This window comes from Erinaceus europaeus, chromosome 8 (assembly GCF_950295315.1).
Source record: "Erinaceus europaeus chromosome 8, mEriEur2.1, whole genome shotgun sequence".
NCBI classification, from domain to species: domain Eukaryota; kingdom Metazoa; phylum Chordata; class Mammalia; order Eulipotyphla; family Erinaceidae; genus Erinaceus; species Erinaceus europaeus.
Window position 1 is genome coordinate 33,332,580 of NC_080169.1, and position 23,716 is coordinate 33,356,295.

General features: G+C 42.9%; 1 protein-coding gene and 1 long non-coding RNA gene across 4 annotated transcripts; one reads left to right on the plus strand and one right to left on the minus strand.

Moving 5' to 3' along the window:
- The first annotated feature begins 6,278 nt into the window (after positions 1–6,278).
- On the plus strand, positions 6,279–8,553 carry TWIST1 (twist family bHLH transcription factor 1). Its single transcript, XM_060196119.1, has 2 exons — positions 6,279–7,284; positions 7,876–8,553. Exon 1 carries the CDS (start codon positions 6,640–6,642, stop codon positions 7,240–7,242), a length of 603 nt encoding a protein of 200 aa, XP_060052102.1. The 5' UTR covers positions 6,279–6,639; the 3' UTR covers positions 7,243–7,284; positions 7,876–8,553.
- Positions 8,124–17,015, minus strand: LOC132539894 (uncharacterized). 3 transcript variants are annotated; one of them, XR_009551182.1, is made up of 4 exons: positions 16,677–17,015; positions 11,370–11,489; positions 10,901–11,185; positions 8,124–8,831 (listed from the first exon to the last, which is right to left on the minus strand). It is a non-coding gene; the product is annotated as an uncharacterized LOC132539894 (long non-coding RNA). The 3 variants fall into 3 exon arrangements; XR_009551181.1 differs by lacking the exon at positions 16,677–17,015 and having other exon boundaries at positions 10,901–11,212; positions 11,272–11,634; XR_009551180.1 differs by lacking the exon at positions 16,677–17,015 and having other exon boundaries at positions 11,370–11,625.
- Positions 17,016–23,716: the final 6,701 nt, after the last annotated feature.

Genomic DNA, 23,716 nt, shown 5'->3' on the forward strand with positions numbered 1-23,716 from the left:
TGTGGTCACTGACAAAAACAGCATGTTTCTGCAGGAAGAACCAATCCAAACAATGAGACATAATTAAAAGCTCGAAAGAAAGAAAGACAGAAAGCAAGCAAGCAAGCCATGGTGGGGGGTGGGGGGGTCAGATGGAGAGTATCTTGAAGTGAAATGAAAACGTGTGAGTATTCATAAAAGGAGCTGTAGCAAGAGTAGAGCACCAAAGTAAAAACCCTGTGGTGAGGGGGAGGGTCAACATTCAGCTTCCTGGGGCAAGGGGGGGGATAGGTCACACTCTTTTGGTGGTGGGAATGGTGTTTATGTACACTCCTACTAAAGTGTAGTTATATAAACCACTATTTAATTAATATGAGTGGGGAAAATTGATCATATGTCTCAAACTTCTTAAAACACAGACTGAGTCTTTTTAATACATAGGCTGAATCTTTGATATGTTGACTCTCTCAAAAGTCTAGACCAGGTAGAACTGAAGCAACCAGTGGCACAGCTATATGAAAGATGCTGGGAATTATACAGCAAATCCTAACAAAGGGACTTTTTCAAAGTTAACCCAATTACCAAATAATGTGATGATAACAATAACTATCCATTGTCTTCTTGAACCCTAAGACAGCAGGAACCTCACATTTCCACTATAGAGCCTATATTTCCCCTAGTCCTGGAAACTTAGGGTGGGGCCCACTTTCCTGCATGCTTCTCTCAGTTCATATCAAACAATATTGCATCTGCCAATCGCAACTTAATCAGCGCAAGGAGTGCCACCCCAGCATGCTTCACTTCAGACTGTGTCCAGAGACTTCAGGTGTGGAATGACAACATTTCAGCTTCATCACTCGGGTGAGACCTTTCCTTTCATAGTATTCTCTAATTCCATTCCAGGTGGTCCATTTCCCAATAAAGTCCCCAAACCTAGATATAGACCAGGTCCCCTGAGATAGAGCATATGTTCACACGAGTGAGTCCATAAACCAGGGCAAAACATACACCTGAAAGCAGAAGTACACAAGAGTCTGCAGTGAGTACCCCCCCAACACTACATCTGCACTATTCCAGCCTTTAGGTCCATGATTGTTGAACAATTTGTTTGACTTTGTATGTTAATTCTCTTTTCAGCCACCAGGTTCTGGATGCCAGCAAGATGCCACCCAGACTTCCAGGACTGAGGACCCCACCAATATGTCCTGGAACTCAGCTTCCCCAGCGATCCACCCTACTAAGAGAGAGGCAGACTGGGAGTGTGGATCAACCATTCAATGCCCATGTTCAGCGGGGAAGCAATTACAGAAGCCAGACCTTCCACCTTCTGCAACCCACAAGGACCCTGGGTCCATACTCCCAGAGGGATAGAGAATAGGAAAGCTATCAGGGGATGGGATGGGATATGGAGATTGGGTGGTGGGAATTGTGTGGAGTTGTACCCCTTCTACCCTATGGTTTTGTTAATGTCTCATTTCTTAAACAAAATAAATAAATAAATAATAATAATAAATTAAAAAAGGATCTGTAGCTGAAAAAACAACAATGGAAACCAATCACTTTATATTTAAATTTCTTGATCAGATGACTAGAAAGAAGTGATTTTTAAAAATATTTACTATGAAGAGTGTGGTTATAACAAGAACTTCTAGGAATGATTTTGCATTCACTATATTACTTGTACTGTTCCATGAACTCTTTGAAATAAGTAAAGTGAGAATATATTTCAACAAGTTTAATTGGCAGAAAAGATAGTATATAAACTCTTTAGTATGCATACCCAAAACACTAATAGAGAAAAAAACAACACACATTCTATCTCTGTATGTCTCTGTCATTCTCTCTCTCTCTCTTTCTTCAAAATTCCACGCTTTCCATACTCTGACTTTGCCCTTTTAAAGTTTTGCATAGTATATTTCATTGTCACTTACTCATTTTTGACAGAAGAATGTCATATATTTCAAAGATTTATGTTCATTTGAGATTTTGATCTTCTCAATGGAAGAAGTGCTCTTGATACATCAGTTTCTTGTGCTTTCTACTTTTTTTCCATTTTATTTATAAACTGAAAGCTTTGAATTCTAACTTTAGTATTTTATTTTCTTACACAGGAAGAGAAAGGTTTTTAAAAAGTTAAATTCATGAATAAGTCAGTGGGAAAGAAAAAGAGAATGAGTTTGCTTTAAAGGAAAGACAACTTACCTTAAATAAGAAATGATCTCAATTTAAGGCAAGGTGTTCAAACATTACTAAAGCTATCTGTATCAGAATATACTTTTATAGCTATCAAAGTCACTCATGCTGAAAAATTTTATATTCCACTATGAAAAATTCTTTCATTCAAACACCAAACCGGGCAGTTCTTATAAATCTTCAAAATAAGATGAAATCTAAGATGCACAATCTCACTGGCGACCCACTCAACTACAGACTTTTCCAATTTGCGCCCCCTTCTGTGTGAATGCTTCTGTGTTTCATTCATGCAATTCAAAGACATTAATTTCACAGAACTTGAACCAACAAACAGGTGATCGGCCATCCAAAGACTGAGGAGAAAGTGTAGGAACAGAGTCAATTACAGACATTTTATACAAGCCCAGACTTCAAAATGTACTAGTATGCTAACAAGACTGTATCATGGTTGGTTGCTGTTATTTCTTTCAAAGTACTTGTAAATGTTTGTTGCTAAGAGAGTATCAGTGCATACTAGAACAGAAAGAACACAAGCATTTTTATTGCATATGCTCAGTACCACATCCCTAAATTCCTCCTGATTTTTTTCCCCACATTTTAACACAGTATACATTCCTCAGGAACGACTGCAAACTTGCTTGCAGTCTGAAAACAACTCTCATTTTTAATTATTCAAGTGAAAATAGAAACATTTTCATTTTATTCTTTATCAAGGGATTTACTGCACTAGTAGATGAAATGATTTACTTCTAATTAATCCAGAAAGCTTAAAAAAGTAGCCCTCTACTGACATCTTTCATGTCAGTCTGAGTTCAGCCACAAAGGAAATTTTTGGCTGCTTTTTTATATTATTATTGATTTAATTCTTCTTCTTAATAATGATTGACAAGACTGTAGGATAAGAGGAGTATAATTCCACACAATTCCCACCACCAGAGTTCCCTATCCCATCCCTCCATTGAAAGCTTTCCTATTCTTCACTCCTCTGGGAGCATGGAGCCAGGATCATTATGGAGTGCAGAGGGTGAAAGGCTCAAAGGAAATTTCTAAGATAGCTTTACACTTTTAGGACTAAGTAAGTTTTCATAAATTCAACTGTGGAAGTGGAATATTGTAGAAGTTGTTGTTGTTACATATAACAGGTACTCATATTTGGATTGTCATATTTGGTACTCATATTTGGATTGTCAGCACAAAGAAGAGGAGACTATGTTCTGGTCTCCTCCTTAAGGATGGATAAAAATCTTTGCTGATTGATAGTATGTTAGATAGGATAATGTTAGATAGGATATAGCTATAGATGAGCAAAGTGGGACAATGGAGTCAACCAGGGGATAGTGGAGTTTGCAAAGTAGGGCTTTTGAGCCCATACATGTTGAGAAGTATTGGCAAACTACAACCTAGTGTGCCCCCAAATAACATTTGAGCACTCATACTGATATCATCCCCTCCTTTGAAGAGTTTCAGAGAAATTTCTTCTTAGAACCAAAGCCTTTCATTGCTACTTTATCAGGAAGATTTGTGTGTCAGGGACACTTCTCATTTTAATAATTTTAAGCATTTGGAGCTCTGTCCTGGGCATCTCTGTACCTAGTGGTCAAGAGTTTTTCTACACCTAGAAATATAGTTCCGGGAAAGGCTGAGCTCACTTGTTTAGGAACTAGTCTGGGAGATTGATGACTTCACAAGTGGGCTCTCTAATGATCCCTTGCTGCTGCTGTTGTGGACTCGGTTTCTCCTACAGCCTAGCCCTCCTACCCCCTTTATCTCCTTCCCAACCCCAACTCCCTTTGGTCAGATAAAGTTTCCTTTACACTTTGCCCACACTTTCCTGTCTTGCTTACCCATAGCCACAAAAAGGAAAGAGTCCAATTATTCAAGTTTTTTTTTTGAGAATTCTGCTAAGAGTTTCCCTCTTAAAATTCAGTTTTGTGACTGAGATTAAGAGAGAGAGAGAGATAAAATTGGAAACCTTGTGAGACTTCTATAACCACATTCAGACAGAAGTTACAGAATACCCTGCAATTCTGACTTGAAAAGAGAACAGTCAGTAGAGAGCAAGGCAGACTTTCTGCCTCTTTTCTCTAATTGCTTCCGAGTGAGAAAATCCTTCACGCAGAAGATGCAAACACAAGATGCTTTAAATGTGTACTGCTTTAAGGAGACCTGCGAAGGTAGTGAGTGGAGGTCAAACAGAATGTGATGTGCAGAGAGGCTTTCATTTTTAAGTATGGCAGTGGCTTGCAAAGCAAACCAGTTGGCACGTTGTGGTCATTGTCTGAGTATTTGTTAAAATGGAGACGAACCAGCCCACTAAATCATCCCTCCCTGGAAGTGCAGTCTATCTAGTTGCCCCATCCACCAGCACCAGCACCAGCACTACCACCAGCACCAGTAGGTCCCCACCATTCCACTGGTAGCAGGCAAATCTGTTGTTCTCACTTTCCCCAGAACTCTTGAGTCTTTCTGCCCTCCTACCTCAGACATTGCAGCAGACTCAGGGTCCCCAACTTTTAACAGGAAGCTTCAGCCCGACACCCTCCACGTGGCCAACCAGCATGTAGCCTCAGACTCCAGTCTCATCCTCTCTGACCAGGACCGTTGGTCTAACCCTTTTAGTCTGGCCCATAAAAGGACACTTTGTTGAGCTCATAATTCTTGCTCACCAGTCCAGACTGGGGAGCCCCTGTGCATACCTCAACCAGTGCAGGGAATTCAAGCACCAGTCACAGGACTTTAGGGTTCCCTCTCCAGAACACCACCAGTGCTTATGACTTCTGACTCCTTTTGTAATATAATGAATGGGTCTGGAAAGGTTAGACTACACTAACTTGTTCTAAGAAAGCTAGTCTAGCTCTTTCAAAGATGGACTTATTTTCTAAGACGTTTCCTCCTTCCTCTTCTTCCAGCTCATCAACTGCTATTGCTTCCAATCTGCCAGCATCTGGCATGAAAACGCCCCCCTTTGAGATCTTCTTTATGAATTTTTTATAAAGCAGAGTTTTAAATGTTTAAGAGAGCCCAAGCAACTCAAGTGCCTAAGTTCAATTGCCCACCCGACCTCCTAAGAATGAGATGGAGAGAGGAAGAGAATGCAGATCCAGTAGATCTGTATGCCTGGTGATCACTTAACCCCGGGTGTCTTTTGAGCCAACTTCTAGAAGTCATTGTGCAGGGCCCTATTTGGAAGTAGGGTGGGGATAGAATGGTCAAAGGGTTGACTTGAGTTGACAGTTAAGGCGACCAGGCAGTGGCCAAGGCGTTGTGGCACGGCCGCTCTCTATCCCTGCTCCCTTCTCCAAGGATAGGAGGCCTTCGAAGGGGAAATGAACTTCTGCTTCTTCTAGAATTTTCGGAGGTGTAGTCTTTTGAGTGTTGGAAAGCGTTTAGCTACGATTCCTGTGGAGAGAAGGGAGAGAAAGAAAAAAAAAGGAAGGCCCTGATGCTTCTAAGGGAGCGTGAGCAAGCAAGCAGGCCCAGAGCGCAAATCCACAGTCCCTGCGGCCTGAGCCACGTCTTCAGAAACGCCCATGACCACCGGGCCAGTCTTGATGATTTTGTCCTTGAGACTCTGTCTACCTGACCACTGGGTGGGCTCTGCGCTTCTCCTCCACTCCGTCCGCCCTACAACCCGCAAACCGACCCCATGGAGCAAGAGGGGACCGGGGCGAGATGAGACTTCACCCACTGAGTAGAAGCTGGAGCCGTCGCTGCTGTCACGGCCATTGCGGGAGAGACTGACACTGCCCGCAGGGTCCCCTCTGGACTCGTCCCGGGGCTGCGCTCGTGTGCGGGGGCGCGGCCCTCCAGCTGCGGCGCGGAAGGAAATCGCCCCGCGCGCGCCGTAGGGCGGCGGGAGGATCGGGGGAGGGCGGCCGGGAGGCGGGCGCAGGGGCTGGCCGCCTGGACCAGGTCGTTTTTGAATGGTTTGGGAGAAGGAATTGTTAGACCCCAGGAAGGGGGGTGGGGACGGGAAAGGGGGGTGTGGAGAGGAGGAGGTGGGGGGGTGGAAAGCGGAAACTTTCCTATAAAACTTCGAAAAGTCCCTCCTCCCCACGTCAGGCCAATGACACCGCTGCCCCCAAACTTTCCGCCTGCGCGGAGCTATAAGAGCCTCCAAGCCGGCAGCTCTCGCCCAACTCCCAGACACCTCGCTGGCTCGCCCGTACCGGCCCGGTTTCCAGGAGACAAGCCCGGTGTGCGTGCGGCCGTAGGGCGCCTTCTTTTTTGGACCTCGAGGCCATCCACACCGTCCCCTCCCCCTCCCGCCTCCCTCCCCGCCTCCCCTGCGTGCCCTCCCCGCCGACATCCTCCGGGTCCCTCCTCCCGCTCTGTCCACCGCGGGCCGCACTGCCCTGGCCGGCGCCGCGCGCGGGGGAAGCTGGCGGGCTGAAGCGCCCCGCTCTCCTCGACTATCCCGGGCCACCCCTCTGCCCCGGGCCTGCGAGGCCCGTTGCCGCCCGAGAGATGATGCAGGACGTGTCCAGCTCGCCAGTCTCGCCGGCCGACGACAGCCTGAGCAACAGCGAGGAGGAGCCGGACCGGCAGCAGCCGCCGAGCGGCAAGCGCGGGGGGCGCAAGCGGCGCAGTAGCCGGCGGAGCGCGGGAGGCGGCGCGGGGCCCGGGGGCGCCGCGGGCGGGGGCGGCGGAGGCGGCGACGAGCCGGGCAGTCCCGCGCAGGGCAAGCGCGGCAAGAAGTCTGCCGGCTGCGGGGGCGGTGGCGCCGCCGGCGGCGGCAGCAGCAGCGGCGGTGGGAGCCCGCAGTCGTACGAGGAGCTGCAAACGCAGCGGGTCATGGCCAACGTGCGGGAGCGCCAGCGCACGCAGTCGCTGAACGAGGCTTTCGCCGCGCTGCGGAAGATCATCCCCACGCTGCCCTCGGACAAGCTGAGCAAGATCCAGACCCTCAAGCTGGCGGCCAGGTACATCGACTTTCTCTACCAGGTCCTCCAGAGCGACGAGCTGGACTCCAAGATGGCAAGCTGCAGCTATGTGGCCCACGAGCGGCTCAGCTACGCCTTCTCGGTCTGGAGGATGGAGGGGGCCTGGTCCATGTCCGCGTCCCACTAGCAGGCGGAGTACCCCACTTCCTCGTCAGGGCCAGAGACCTAGGTAAGGACCGGCGCCTCTGTGCCCCATCGCCGCTCAGGTGGCAGACGGACTGCCGGCCAGGCCGCGGCTCCCTGCCCACCCACCTCACCTTCACCCCCCTCTCCCACGACTGATTCCTCGGTCTGCCCGCCCAGCCTGACACTGGCGCTTCATCCACGCACACACCCACGCACACACCCACACACACCCTTGCCATCCATGGAAGACAGTTCAAACCCCCCCCACACCCCGCTAGGGAGAGATCTCCTACAGAGATGCACCCTGGTGAGGCGGGTGCCCGTGCGTGAGTGTGCCTGACAGACCGGAGGCTCCAGTGGGAAAGAATCAAGGGTCATGGCTAAGGACAGTCTTGCCAGCGCCTCCCTTTCTTTTGGCTTCAAGTTTTTGTCCTCCTTAAAACAAATGTTTCCAAATTCCACCTCCTCCTTCTTTTCCGCCCACCCACTTCCTCTTGCCCTAGGGCTGAAATCCTTCCAGGTTGTTCAGCGTAATTTCTCCGTGGTGATAAGAACAGTGTTCACTAGTCTTAGAAAACAGTCAGACTTAAACAATAACCAACTTTTCTCCTCCCCCCCCCCCGGGTTTTTGCAGATGTCATTGTTCCCAGAGAAGGAGAAAATGGACAGTCTAGAGACTCTGGAGCTGGATAACTAAAAATAAATAAATAAATATATGCCAAAGATTTTCTTGGAAATTAGAAGAGCAGAACCCAAATTCAAAGAAACAGGGCGTGGGGCTCACTTTTAAAAGAGAAAGCGAGACAGGCCCGTGGACAGTGATTCTCTGACGGGCAGCAGCACCATCCTCACACCTCTACATTCTGATACAAGTCTGAACAGTTGTTTGTCTTTCTTTTTTCTTTTGTTTTTTGACGAAGAATGTTTTTTGTTTTTTTTTTCGTGCATGCATTCTCAAGAGGTCGTGCCAATCAGCCACTGAAAGGAAAGGCATCATTATGGACTTTTCTCCATTTTAAAATGGTATAAATCAGAGGGATTCTAAGAACATCTTTAGAAATAAAAAAGAATAATACTGGGATTAAACTGACTTGCAAAATCATAATCAGTTAACTCCCTTTTTCATTCTTCCTCTGAGGGAAAAAAACTTAAAATACAAAAAAAAACAACATTCTATTTATTTATTGATGACCCATGGTAAAATGCAAATAGATCCGGTGTCTAAATGCATTCATATTTTTATGATTGTTTTGTAAATATCTTTGTATATTATTTTTCTGCAATAAATAAATATGTTTGAAAATTTTAAGAACCTTAAGAGTTTGGTCTATATTTTTAAAAGCTCAGGATTGGAGGTAAATACTTGCTTGTTTAACTCCAGAGGCACCTAGGAGGGAGTTGGCATAAGTAAAGCTGCTAAAAACTCAAACTAGCAACTGACAGATACAGGCATGTTATTGTCAACGACAGCTTTATTATTATCTCAGGTTGGTGTTCAGTGGGCTTGGCAGCATCTTCCTCTCTCATCAGGTCCTCAAGCAGCAAAAACTTAACAGATTAGTTACCTCTTGCTTATATCTTCAGGAGCAACTGCAAAACAAAAATACAGTAAAGTAGTTACTATTCTAGCGATATCTTTTTTTTCTTTCTTTTTAATGGGTGTTTTTGTCATGTCTTTTACTTTTTTGTGAACATTTTTCAATAGTAGGCTCATATTGGTAAAAGGGTGCATAAAGAAAACTACACACATAAATGGATATAAATGTATAAAGGTTAATAACGTTTAACATAGCAGGAAAGCAGCAATTCCATTTGTAATTTCTTAACTCTTCCTATGAATGAAAATAGTATCATTCCATTAAAAAAAAAAGCAAGGCTAATAATATTTTTCCATGTTGATCTTACCCACTTGGGAAGCATGCTGCTTTATAGATAAAACAGTATTAGAGTAAAATAAAAGAAATCTGACCTTTCAATGTCAACGACTGCTGGAACAATTACAATTTTAAATGTTGCAGCTATTCATTTTTGTCAATTCATTCAGGTATATTTTATAAGAAACTACACAGAATGTTTCTCTGGCTAGTTGCCTGTCTATAAAATCTAATAAGCTAAGTGATAGCAAGGACAAATGTTACTTGATTTTTGTATTATCTTGGTTACTTCTGGATTAGGAAAAAAACACTAAATTTTATGATTAACATCATGACAGTGAATCTAGTCATTTAGTAAGTTTTACATCCAGTTCATTTCATTCAAATGTAGTCAGGGAAGCTTTTAAACTGGATAATTTAAATGACTAACAAATAAGTGTATGAATCTAAGTGTTTGCTCAGTTCAAGTTGAAGTTATTACACTGCTGGAAGGTTTTTGTTTCTCAACACATAATCGGGATGCTGGAATAAACTATTTTAAATTAATTATTGTTAATATTTAGACCATGTATTAACCATAAGGGACCTGTAGGGTTTACTTACATTAAAATATTAGTGAATACTTGGGTAATTATCTTTTGGATTTTGAGTCTTTTACCAAATGAAAATAAGAAATAATTCTGTCTGGGCGTGTGCTCGTGCGTGTGCCTATGCCTGTGCGTGTGCCTGTGCCTGTGCGTGTGCGTGTGCGTGTGCGTGTGTGTGTGTGTGTGTGTGTGTATACATAAGTCTGAAATGTAAAGATGGTGCCCTAAAAGGGTTGAGCAGATAAACATGATGCTTTTCTTTCTTTTCTTTTTTTCTGTGTATCATCCATCCACCTCCATTTTCTAAATTACTTGTGGAGGAATCTCGTTGTTCACTGGCTTGGTCTGACCATTTGATATTTCAGATTTCTTGCAGTACACCAGGATGGAAGCTGACCCTCATTGCTGAGAAGGTAATCTCTAAACTCTGATGATATAAAAATAGATGTTTTAAGAGAGAGGAAGCCTTCTATGCCTTCCCCCCCCATTTTGTTTTCTTCACTTATTTCAAAAGTGAAAATATGTTAGAGAACAATATTAACACAGTAGTACTAAATACCAAAGGTGACATTCTCTAGATTTTCAAAGAAATAAATGAAAGAAAGTTATTGATAGATTTACTTTGGATAAGAAAAATTCATTGTGGGAAATACTGTTTTCAATCTTCAAACTAATTCTGCATTCCCAACCTCTTCTAATGCATGAAAATGATTTTTTTTTTCAGAATAGAAATTAAGCCTCCAGTGTTTCTCTGTTATCTCCTACTTTTTGTTTCACTTCATTTTTGCTATCTATATTTACTTAAATAAGTCGCTTAGAAGCCATCACTTCTGTTTCAGAAATGAGAACTAAATTTGACTAGTTGGAGTCTTTACCCTACCGGTTAGTCAGACAGAGTATTTCACTGGAGGGAAACTATTGTATTACATTGTCTTGGGTGAATACTAAACAACTGAATAAGACTGTTTCTTCTATTAGATGCACTTAAAATCTTTGCTTTTTATTTTGTTTGGACAGATAGTTTTCAGCCAGTAGTAAGAGAACAGTAAATTTTCCCCCAGATATACATGTCTCCCCTCTTTGTGCACACACTTGCTAATAAACACATTACATAGATGTTAACTAGTCCACGGTTGTGGGTACCCTCCCCAAGCGGAACAACATATTAATAAAACAGTGTAAAATAGCAGAAACTCACACACTCTGTGCACTTTTTTCCCATACTCAACAAGGGCACAAGCTTCTCGCTCCTTCAGTCCTGAGGCTCATATTCATAATGGAGTTTTTAAAGGACGGTTGGCCTCTTGCAAAAAAGTAGAGCATTTTGCACATTCCATGGTTTGGCAAACTCAGAACTGGTTATTTTCTCTAGACCGGTATCAAGTTCTTCTCAGGCATATGATTTCACTTGAAGTCCTGCCCAGGAATCCTTCAAAGTGAGCGTTTGTCCCGCTCTCATGATGTCAGGCGGTTTTCCCTGCATCTGTAATTTGAAGAAAAACAAACAAACCTGCGGGGAACAAATGCCACGGAAACCCAAACAGAACTCCGTGGGGAGCGGAGTCTCACCTGCGGCGGTTGCAGGAGGGGAAGGGGGGGTGGCCGCCAGATTCCCCTGCGTGGGTGGCGATTGGGGTACACACCGTGGGGAGTGACAGTGTCCTTACCCTCTGCGGGCAGTGAGGAAGGTCCCGGACCGGACGTCTGGCTGCTGTGCAGAGGCGGCGGCTTCAAGTGTCAGCGGTAGCAAGGGGAGCAGCAGCAACAGATTCAGGCAAAGGCCCAACCTCAAATTTCCATAGACAGGCCTGCATTAGTGACCTACAGGGGTCGGGAGGGGAATCCCCGGGGGCCACTTCTCCAGAATTTTCTGCTTGTGCGTCATAACGTGTGTCCCATCTCCAGCACCAGCGAAAGTGGAAGGAAAGCGCACAGCACCCGTAATGTGCAAGGCAAATTATGTCCTCATAATTCCACAAACTCGGCGACCCAATTATTTCTCAGAAGCCGCGCAAATCTTTCTTTGTAGACCAAGTCTTCAAAAATATGAACAAGATTATTAATTATCTTTATTAAAGATAGACCCCCTAAGTAGGGCGCAGGATGTATTTTCCATCCGTTTTTGTCCCAAGGCTCCAGGACGTGAGCCCACTTAATGTTCTTAGCAAATCAAAGCACGTGCCCTTTGAAGAAGGTGTGTAATTGGAGTTTAAGGCATGTATGGAATTCCCAGATGTCTATAAAGTAAGGAGCATGTGGCAGGCCATTGGAAGGTGGGGCAGGTTAAAATCACTGCCACAAAGTCCGCTTTTTATTTTCTCCTCCATAGGGATCAGAGAGATAAGCCTTGAAAAAAGGATGGTATAGGATCCTAACTGAAGTTCTTACGTCTCCTTTGAGAATCATAGTGACCTTGGTAAAGAGCACATGGTCAGAAACCTCAAAGAAAACATTCAATTAAAGCCAGGATTTTCAGGGCGCCATGCAATGAAATCGTTTGGGGTTTGCTGTAGTGAGGGCAACCTTTCTTGTTTACGTGGACTATTTCCTTTCTTTTTACCCACCAACCCCTCAAGTTTATGGACATCTTAGTTCTCTGAGTGTGATACACGTTGAAGGCAAAGGAATACAATCCCAGACTAGGAAATGGGAGTGGAGGTAGAATCTACAATCATTCATTCCAGAAGGCAGCTTTCTTGGGGGAGGGGATACTGTGGGCCTGTGAAATTAAATTTCTGTAAACGTGCAGTTTAAACATCTATCTAAACTGAATGCTCAATGAGAAAACCAGCCATCAAAATCAGCTGCTCCCTTTTCTCATTGCGCTGGGGAATAGAGAGACGTGTAAGAGACAGTGGAATTCGAATGCAAGTTTGAGTGTTGCTTTCTAGACAGTTTGTTTTGTTTTGTATGAGATCTAAAGCCTGAATTTAAACAGAACTTTTTTTTTTTCTCCCTCATTAACGGGAGAAATAAAGGGGAGGGCAGTGGTCCTGGAAAAGTTGGTATTGTGAAAGAGTGGTTGGTTTAAGGGGCATTGGGGCTCAATGCTAGATGCTCTAGGACAGAATTTTCCACAGATCTACCACTGAGGCAGGCTGCAGAGGAAAAGGGACTCTCCAGGGTCGTGCTAGTGTGGCAAATGAAAAGTTAAGCAGGTACCTAAAGGAAGTTTATCTTGCCCAGATGTTAGGGATTTTATAAAATGTCACTTGAAGAGAACAGATGTACAACTTGCAAATGGGGCCACGCCTGTCAATACAAGGGAGGCAAATGCTTAGAGAAAAATTCAGACATAAGTCATCAATGTGCTTTTCCAGATACCCATTATTTCCTTTAAATATTTACTTCTGGAAAGGGAAGAAACATCTTCAAGTGTTGCATCCTCCAGAAGTGACATCTCTTTCTCCTACCCAGAGCCTAGGTGCCTGGGGTAGAATGCAAATTTGTATCCCCTTCTTCCAGCCCCCTCCCTCACTACCAACCCCCACCTTCTCAATGAGGTTTCTGATCTCCATTTGGAAAAGCTGAAACCAATCAATTGCCTTTTTGAAGGGGTAGAGAGTGATAAGAAAAGCAAAGGAATGCCAGGCTTGACAGACTCTAAACCACCAAGATGCTTGGATGAGCTGAAAGATGAGTGAACGATTTCTCCCTGCTGGGGCCAGGACCCAGCATGCAGGGACTGCCTGCTGCCCATGCAGCAGACCTTTTACCAAGTTTGATTGAAAAGGACCTCTTTTCAAAAGATGATTTGTACAGATTGGAGGATTTTCTATTTCTCATACTAGAAAGTGTCCCTGCTTATAAACAAAACGAAAATTAGCAAGTTGCCTAGTGGTGGAAAAGAACTTATTTTTCCCCCTGCATTTAAGAAAATTATTCCTTGAGGTTATTGTGAATATTAACATATGACAGGGACCTGGATCTTTGCACATGTTCTAAAGTTTTTATTTTTGTTGTTGTTTCAAATACCTTTTAAATTGCATGTTAAATGAGTTGTGCTGTTGCTTTCCCTTTAATTGTACATCTCTGTTAAATTGACACTACACCTGGTTTATAGTTACTAGTTAGTCACCCATGCAACAACACTGCTTCAATTAAAACTTAAAAGTCAAGGAATTTTTTTCCCAGAACATTAAGTCCAATTTTAGTGTCAAAGTTTATCTCATTCCTCTTAGGGTTTCCAAAGGTGTGGTCAGAACTGAAATACACTCAAAATGGTCATGTTAGCTTTAAGGGTTGAATTTCTTTTTCTTTTCCTATGGCAAAAGACCAGATAGACATGCAGGTCTTTTCTCTGTGTAGTATTTAATCTAAATACCCATTCTTGGAGGAATTTAACCTTGATTTATTACCTTTCAGTACATATATTATCTGGCTATAAGTTCCAAAACATTTCTGGTGAAGGACCTCAGGCCCTGCCCCTTTGAGTCTGTTCAGCCTAGATGACTGCTGGATTGGACTACAGCACCTCAAGACTTAAAACTTTCCTTTGGAACTTCCAAACTTCTGTCTTCTAAACACAGTACTCGGCAAAACAGTTCATTTCCCACCCCACCCCCCTTATTGTTTCTGAAAGTAGCATCAATTAAAGAGTGGTTACTATCATTGAAAGAGAACTTGCAATAGAGGCCACCTCAGTACTGGAAGTTCAGCAATGGCAATGAGTTGCCAGAGAGATCTGGTTGAAGCACCCTGAAATTAGTGTTCTATTGAAGATCAGCATTATTTTTAAATGTTCTTATAAGCCTCATTTACACACTATGACAGAAAGAAATTTGTTAGCTTCTTTTTCAGATTGTCTCTCTTTCCTTTTTGCCATTGGTTTCTCTGAACCCCCCCCCCCCCCCATCAACACACAGCTTTTAAAACTTCTAACTTTTTAAGAGACCTGGGGCAGAGAATCTTTCTTCCTCTTCCTTCTCTTCAGGCCCCAACTGAGTGAAACTTGAAACACATCTCATAGATCAGCTTTCCTTCTCTGAAGTTAGGCACAATCCACGACCCAGATTTTCAAATAGCCCATGGTGGAGTCTGCAATATTTAATCCAGTCAGCTATTAAATGTCCTTTGGCTAAATCAAGAGTATAAGAATCTGGACTAGGGTAATGATACCAAAAGAAGTTTGGCAAGAAAAGAGGGGTTGTGCAGGGGCAGATGGCTCTGGGGATTCTTTGATTTGGAAAATCATGTTTTTAGAACTCCTGTCAGAATAGTAACAAAACAAAGAAATGCCAAAGAACAACTCTTTGTTTCAAGGTATGATCTTAATGAAATACTACTACCACACATACAGAAAACGATCTGTAATACTATTAATAACCGCTTCTGAGATTCCTCCTTTCCTTTACCCATTAGTGTCTAGGAGTCCCAGTAATGTGATTCCCTTTCCCCCTTTCCTGCTGCTTCTTTCCCTCCCCAATTAAGCCAAAATGGTTATTCTGATGAGTCCATCATAGAGCCAAGTTATCCCCATGTGTTTGACTGTGAGGCCCTTAAAGGCGGGTACCCACAGTTTGGGGGACAAGCTGTCCTGTTGGATACCTTCCTGGGACCCCAAATATGCTTATTTGGGGGTCCAACTGCCCCTGCCCAGGGTTTTTTGTTGTTGAGTTAAAACAACAGGGGGACTGTAATTCTAAAGCAAAAGGGGCTGTGTGTGTGTGTGTGTGTGTGTGTGGTGGGGGGGGGTGATGGGAACAAAGAGGCAGGGGTGGAGCTCTCTGGAGAAAAAAGCAACGGTATTTGGGGAGGGTTTTGGGATGGGGGACAGCCTTTCTAGCAGCAGGGATGAGACCTTTCAGCAGTCGCGTCTATCATCTGTAGCTCTGTAGAAGAAAGCACAAAAAAGAAAAAAAATCCTTCTCTGATCAAAAAGGTTCGTTCATAAATCACCCGTAAGAAATGGACTGTAAGGAATAAAAGACACGTGTCGAATAATCTCCGTTCCAGCGGAGTTCCTAGCGGGTCTCGCAGCAGGGAATGGGTGTGCCAGAGGTCTTCATTTCCCATCCCCCCCTTCTCTTCAACCCTTCATTCCCATCCCTCAACCCCCTAGCTTCCGCCACAACCGCCAAGCGGTATGGTCCCTACTCCAAATCTGATATTTTAATACAATCCGCTAACCGGATTGTCCAGGCAAATTGGAGGCAAAGGGGTGGGGGAAGCAAGGGGGAGTAGTTGAGGGTCTTTTAATTTCCAAAACGAAAAAGATGCTCTCGAGATAGACGGTATTTCCCCTCCTGGGTCCCCTCTAGAGTCCTGGTGGTTTTGCAGAGTCCACTCGTCCCTAGAGAATTGGGGGAAGTGCAAAGTGTTATGGTGTGAATGTAAGGCAGCCCGGAGAGTTCAGCGAGAGCTTGGAGTAGCCTGAGTGAGTGTTTTCACTTCCCAGAAAGTTTTCGGACAAACGGTGCTTTGCATTCTGGTTTGCCGCTTTCATGCAAATATATAGGGAGGGCTTGCAGTCCTCTCAACTAGGACCAAGTGGATTATCTTTCTCTGCCTCCCACCTCCCAAGCCTTGGACGCTCGCACCTGCTTATCCCTCTTGAAAAAACAAGCAAAAGCAAATGTCCAGCCCCACGTGCTAAATGTTCAGGCCAGCTGTTCGGAGGACCCCAGAAACAAATATTGGGCGAGTACTTATGCGCGGTGTTGGCTCCCTTCTGGAAAGCTGTTCGCCAAGATAAGATAAGAGTTTGTGAATGTGTGCGGGGGCTTGGAGGCGGCGGGGGTGGTGGTGGTTATGGATTTACAAAGACAAATGCCCCCTACCCCTTCTCTCTCCTCCAGATAAATGGGATTTTGCTTATAATAGGTGTTTATGGGTCCAAGAATTGCACTTTGATCTAGGATTTGGGGGGTGGAGTGTCTAAGAGGTCTCTAGACGCTTGTCTTATTTGAAGGCTTTTCAGTATGATTTATGACAAAAGGCTCATTTCTGACACTTCCAGATGCCACAACTCTTACCTTCCAGGAGGGGGTGAAGGAAACCAACTCGTAATAGCACCAGGATGGGAGCCCAAGCACCTACTGCGCCCCCTCTGCCAGTCACCCTAAATTGACAGTGTGCTCCAGCCTCCCGGAGCAACTGATAACCTTTCTCCGCCCTCCAGCTAAGGAGGAGGGAGGAACCTTCCTTTCCCAATGCTAAAGCTACAGAGGGAAACTTAAGTCACTTGCCGGCAAAATCAGTCTCTTCCAGTAATTCTGTTTTGTGCAATTAACCCACCTGCATCCACCCAGATGGCTTTGGTGCTAATTGGGTTTCACCCCTTAAATGAAGCTGGAAGGGGGATCTACCCTCCGCAGGGACCCCTGATGGTTTCACCCTCTGGCCTCTCAGTCTCTGGCCGCAGCAGTGAGGATCTCAATCCAGGTTTCCCCCCGGCGGAGGCCAGGGCAGAGCTCACAAGTTGCTGGAGCGGGGGTGGGGGGGGGTGGGGGGGGGTGGGGGAGTGGGGGGGGGTGTAGGAGGATAGGGGGCGGGGAGTAGGGGAGCCTTTCCGAAAGCTCCCCGCAGACTCAAGACAGTGAGAAGAGGCCAGGAAAAATAACCCTCCCGACTCAATTACTGCGAGCTCCACCGTGAAGCTGCAAAGCTGAAATGTGCGCCGCTGCAGGGGGCAGGTCAGACAGAGCAGGCTCTAGCGCGGCTTTAGGGGACCCATAGGACCCCTAGAACTGAGGTGATGCTGAAGGCATTTGTCAACCTCAAGTTAAAGGTGGACCTGACTTGCAGTGCCTCCAGCGGACACTTTTCCCAAGGGAGAGGACGGTTTCTAGTCATTTCTTAGAAATTGAACAGATTGGAAACTAGGGAAGAAGGGGAGCTTTTTTACTTCTTCTTCTTTTTTTTTTTTCTTTCTTTGCCAAGGTGAAGGCAAATTAAGGAAAGAACTAACCTCGTGGGTTTCAAGAGCAGCAGCGAGGAGGCTTGAGGCCCAGACAGTGATAGTAGATGTCTGCTTATCCCTGAGTAGTATTCCAGTTATTTGTTTAGAATCCCACAAGACTGGAAATACATAAAATTTAGGAACGTTGTCTGACCATTTCAGTCTTTTATGATGAGCTGTACACACACCCGTACAAGTCTTGTTCGTGTTAAGTAACTTCAGTGTCAGTGGTTTGCTTTTCCAATTTATTTCCTGGTGAAAAAGGAACGGATTAACTGGAGAGTTTCAGAAAAATTATTTTTCCAACTTAAAAGCTTTCTTTGTTCTTCATATCATAAGACAAGAAACTAGATCAAAGTTTATTGGTTTATGTAGAACTGATCTTGATTTGATAAGCTTAATCATATGACAGAAAGCATACTGATTACACCCTTCTTTCTCTCCAAGGACAAGGATAGCCTGAGAGGTTTTTTATTTATGATGATGATGTTGATGATTTTTTAACTTTACTGCATTTTTCTAGAGTTTTAATCATTACATCAAAAGGCTTAAGTCACCTCTTGTCTTTTTCTGTATGTATATATTCAAAAGCATAAAAATGTTAAATGAAAAACATTCCCAACTTCAAACCTATCAAATGTTTAACAGCTGAAGGATATTCATCTTTAAGAGGCAGGCCAAAATGTCAATAAAAAATTAATTATTTCTGAAACATATGGGAGCATTTACAGGACTCAGAATGTGATACTAAGTATTGATATTGAGAGGAAACCAAACAATATGCTTTCATATTTGCTGGTCAAGACCTTATACCATCCAAAAGTTCCACAAGCCACAGAACTTTTTATTCCTTCTGGAAGAGCTTCTAAAACTGCATGAATGACAGTTTAGTAGTCAAAAAGGGGTCACCTATATTTGGTGTATGGTGAAATGAATGTTGAACTATTTGGTGTTGGTTTCATGTAGAAAATTCTGGCACTGATGACATCAAATATTTTGGTAGGGATCCGGGGGGAGGTATATATTGATGTGACATTTTTCTTTTTTTAATAGCTAGCACAAGTTGTTTTCTGAAATGTTTTATTCAAACATTCTTTCCAAGTCATACTTTTGCCATGTTTTGAAATGACTCTTTCCTTGAGGTGGCACTGGCAGTATTTCTATAGTTGGTTATCACAAGACTATTTTGAGACTTGAAATAATCTCCAGAATTTAAGTAGGGTCTCTTATGCACCTACTTTTCCCACTTATAAACTGTAGATTCTTTTTCACTTATAACTTTTATTAGATATTTGATTTCTAAAAAAGAATGATCTTGGCCTCTAGCTCTTGAACTTCAGGTTTATATGTTCATTTGTTGTTCAGCTTTTGAGCCAATCCTCTGGTCAACCCTGGCTAACGGCTTGACTTATTGTCATTATTTACAGTTAAAAATGCATTTATGAGTTGTTTTCGGCATCTGATTATCTATTTTCCTGGTCAAGAGACTCCTACTATCAACATTAACTTGATGGTGACTTACCTAACTCCCTTGATAGGTACCAGTGATAGACTACCATTGATAAATTCTATATCATTTTCCAAATATTATGGTTTCTCAGCTTTGTAAGAATCAAAGCAAATAACCAGAATATCACTCAGGGTCAACCTTTCCACAAGGCAGACACTTACTGAAGTGTTCTGATCTTCACCATTCACACTACTGGTTATCAAATTTTCACCACAAAAATAGTTTCTGGGGCTTGGGTGATAACACAGTGGGTTAAGCACACATGGCACAAAGCACAGGGATGGGCATAGGGATACCACTTCGAGCCTCAGGCCCCCCACCTGCAAGAGGGCTGCTTCAGGAGCCGTGAAGCAGATCTGCAGATGTCTATCTTTCTCTTCCCCTCTCTGTCTTCCCCTCCTCTTCCCATTTCTCTTGTCCTATCCAACAACAACAACATCAGTAATAACAACAATAATAATAACCACAACCACGATTAAACAACAAGGGCAACAAAAAGGGAAAAAAAATAGCCTCCAGGAGCAGTGGATTCGTAGTGCAGGCACTGAGACCCAGCAATAACCCTGGAGGCAAATAAATAAATAAATAGAATTTCCATTTCTCTCAAGGTTTAGATTTATTTAATAAAGTCATTTAACTTACAACAAATGACTCTGAAATCCAAAGAGAAATGCTTAAGATATTTTCCCAAAGCTTACTGGGCCTAGTCCAGTGCTCTTTTTTCTACCTGAGATCATGGTTTTATTATGTTAAACAGGATTGCAAACTGGAGAATCAACTATATAGTACCATCCATTTTCTTCCACCTGAGCAACTATTTTTCAAGGCTCACCATTTTTCCTCTCCCTCCTAACAGCATTTATTTATTTATTTATCATTTTGGATAGAGACAGAAATTGAGACAGAGATGAGAGAGAGAGAGAGAGAGAGAGAGAGAGAGAGAGAGAGGCAGAGACACTTGCAGCACTGGTTCACTGCTCACGAAGTTTCCTCCCTGAAGGTGAGGACCAGTGACTTGAACCTAGGTCCTTTTGCACTGTAGCATGTGAACTCAACCAGATGTCCCATCACACAGTTCCCATTTTTTCTTTTTTAGTATAAAGTATTAGATAAACAGAGCATATAACAAAACTATGATTGTCTCTAAATATATAAGGCTGTACTCTACTCTGTTCATAGACAAAAACATCTGGAAATGAGGCAGGTTGGTATTCCACTTACATGGTATTCTTTGAAATAATTATTTTATTTAGAGGATTTGAGGGGATAAGGAGAAGGAGAGGACATGGTGCGAAACTCAAGGACCCGAGTAAGGATCTTGGTTTGAGCCCCCGGCTCCCCACCTGCAGTCGTTTCACAAGTGGTGAAGCAGGTCTTCAGGTGTATATCTTTCTCTCCCCCTCTCTGTCTTCCTCTCTTCTCTCCATTTCTCTCTGTCCTATCTGGCAACAACGATATCAGTAACAACAATAATAACCACAACAATGATAAAAACAACAAGGGCAACAAAAAGGAAAATAAATAAATAAATAAATAAATAAATAAATAAATAAATAAAATATTTTTAAAAGGAGGAGAGGAAGAAGGAAGAGGGTGGGAGCTGAAAAAGGAGGAGGAGGAGAAAAAGAAGAAAGAGGGTGGGAGGAAAGAAGGAGGAGGAGGAGAAGGGAGAAAAGCACTGCTATATCCAGTGTCAGGAATTGCATTCATAACTTCATGTTTATGAGTCCAGAGTTCTTCCACTGTGCCATCTCCCCAGGCCAACTTAGAAGTTATATTTTTGGGGGGTCGGGGTAGTGCAGTGGGTTAAGCGTACACGGTGCAAAGTGCAAGGACCAGCATAAGGATCCGGGTTCAAGTCCCCAGCTCTCCACCTGCAGGGAGGTCGTTTCGTAAGTGGTGAAGCAGGTCTGCAGGTGTCTATCTTTCTCTCCCCCTCTCTGTCTTCCCCTCCTCTCTCCATTTCTCTCTGTCCTATTGGGCAACAACATCAATAACAACAATAATAATAACCACAACAATGATAAAACAAGGGCAACAAAAAGGAAAATAAATAGATAAATAAAATATATTTTTAAAAAGAAGTTTTATTTTTTTGTTTATTAAGAATAAAAATGAGCATGATTTTATTTACATGGAGAATTTTAATAATAGTATCATGAAAACATGTGTCTTTTTAAATATTTGTCTTATTGGGTAGGACAGAGAAAAATTGAGAGGCCATGGGAGACAAAGAAGGAGAGAAAAAGAGAGATGCCTGCAGCATTGTTTCACCACTCATGGAGTATCCCCCCTGCTGGTGGGGGCTGGGGACTTTAACCCGGGTCCTTCTGGGCAGTGCATGTTTGCTCTCAACCAGATACTCCATCACCTGGCCCCATGATCTATGTGTCCTCAGAGAATTTTTTTCCTTTTTTTAATTGATGTAATTATTGTTTTTATTGATGTCATCATTGTTGGATAGGACAGAGAGAAATGGAGAGAGGAGGGAAAGACAGAGAGGGGGAGAGAAAGATAGACACCTGCAGACCTGCTTCACCACCTGTGAAGAGACTGCCCTGCAGGTGGGAGCTGGGGGCTCAAACCGGGATTCTTCCGCTGGTCCTTGCGCTTTGTGCCACCTGTGCTTATCCCACTGTGCTACCGCCTGGCTCCCAGATATATATATATTTACTTTTTATTTGATTTTTACAATTTCTGATACAGCCTTAATTGTGGAAAAATTCCCAGAGGGTTTTTCTTTTCCTTTTTTTCTTTTTTCTTTTGCCTTTCATAAGGATAATTACCACTAAGAATACTCTTGTGAATTCAAGACTGATGGAAAAAATGAAGATAATTTAACTAGCATGTGCAGAAACTGTTTGTTTGTCGGGCAGAAAAATACAGGAGTGCAGCTTGCCCCACAGAGTGGTTATGGAATGAGGCTGAACCAAAGGAGAGTGATCATGAGTGAGGTTTTCTACTTTTGTGCAAATGATCCCAGAAGTCTTTTCAATCTACAATCTGTAATACTCTTCTAATGTCTAACATGTTTTCCTAGTAGGTTTTGTCTTTGTGAGTTATTCATAAAAAGAATAACTTGAAATCAGGTTCTGTTCAGAAAAATAGTATATAGGCAAACCATATGTGAGTCTAAGTGTAGGACTACAGGTAACTCTCATTCATTGCTGCAAGCCACTTAGTTATCGAATTGTACAGACAGAGCTAAATATCATGTAGAACTGCAGAAGCAGTTTCAAAATGTTCCCTCTTCTTCAGCTACTTTTCCCCCAAGTGATGGGCTCTGTGGGTGGGCCCTCTAATACTGCCTTCATGATTATTCAGCCAGTAATCATTTCTTGAGGGTCTAAGGTCGAAAGGCTATGTAAAAGTGTCTATGTCATGTTCATCATAATGAATAAAATATCCTCTAGTCAAACAGAGTTGCTTTTACATATATATATACATATGTATGTATATATACATATATATATTTCCTGTATGTGTAAAGGAGGCCCTTACAGTGATTATTTTACCTCAGGGGTTTTTGTTGTTGTTGTTGTCTGGTGTGTGTGTGTGTGTGTGTGTGTGTGTGTGTGTGTGTGTGTTTGATATTCAGAACAGTAAAGAAGATTAGGGTCCCCTACCATGGAGGAGTAGGAGTTGAGAGTCAAAAACAAAGCAAAGAGGGTGTCCGGTGGTAGTGTAGCGGGTTAAGCTTAAGTGGCACAAAGTGCAAGGACTGCCCTAAGGGTCCCAGTTCAAGCCCTTGGTTCCCCAAGCGGTGAAGCAGGTCTGCAGGTGTCTATCTTTCTCTCCCCCTCCCTGTCTTCTTCTCCTCTCTCCATTTCTCTCTGTCCTATCCAACAATGATGACATCAATAACAACAGCAATAATAATTATAACAACAATAAAACAACAAAGGTAACAAAAGGGAAAAAAAAGTTAATAAGTCTATTTTGGGTATATTCCAAGAGGCCCATGATTTCACTAATTTGGTCTTAACACAACAGCTAACATGCAGGTGGACCAAAGGTATTATCTAGGGAGATGGTGTCAGAGTTGGAAATAGTACTAGAAAACTGGATCAGGGAAGAGAGTATCTCCCAAATCTGGGAAAAATATATAACAATAATAAGTACAACAATAAAAAACAACAAGGGCAACAAAAAAGGGGAATAAATAAATAAATATAAAAAAGCGGCTTCTCTAGATTTATAATTCTTAGTGTGTAGACTTTAGAAAAGAGGACAGGAAACCTGATAACAGTTTAATTTTTGCCTTTGCTACATTACTTATTTTTATTACAGATTTATCCATTTTTAGTAACATCCTATATATTAAAATTGGAGTTTGAAATTTCTGCAGATAGGTGCTTATCCATTAACTTTCTTAGCACCTGTCATGTGGCACTTTTGTTAATATGAACTGTCATCAATTATGCAAATAGGATAATGGAAACACAGAGATTCAGAATTTATATCTAAAAAATTAAAAAATACAGGGTGACAGTTCCATACTATTGTAGTGATGGAGTTTATATGCTTATTTCTTAGGCTTACATTTAAAATGTTAGTTCAGAAGAACACAATATAATATATTTACTATAATATTAAGATTCAGA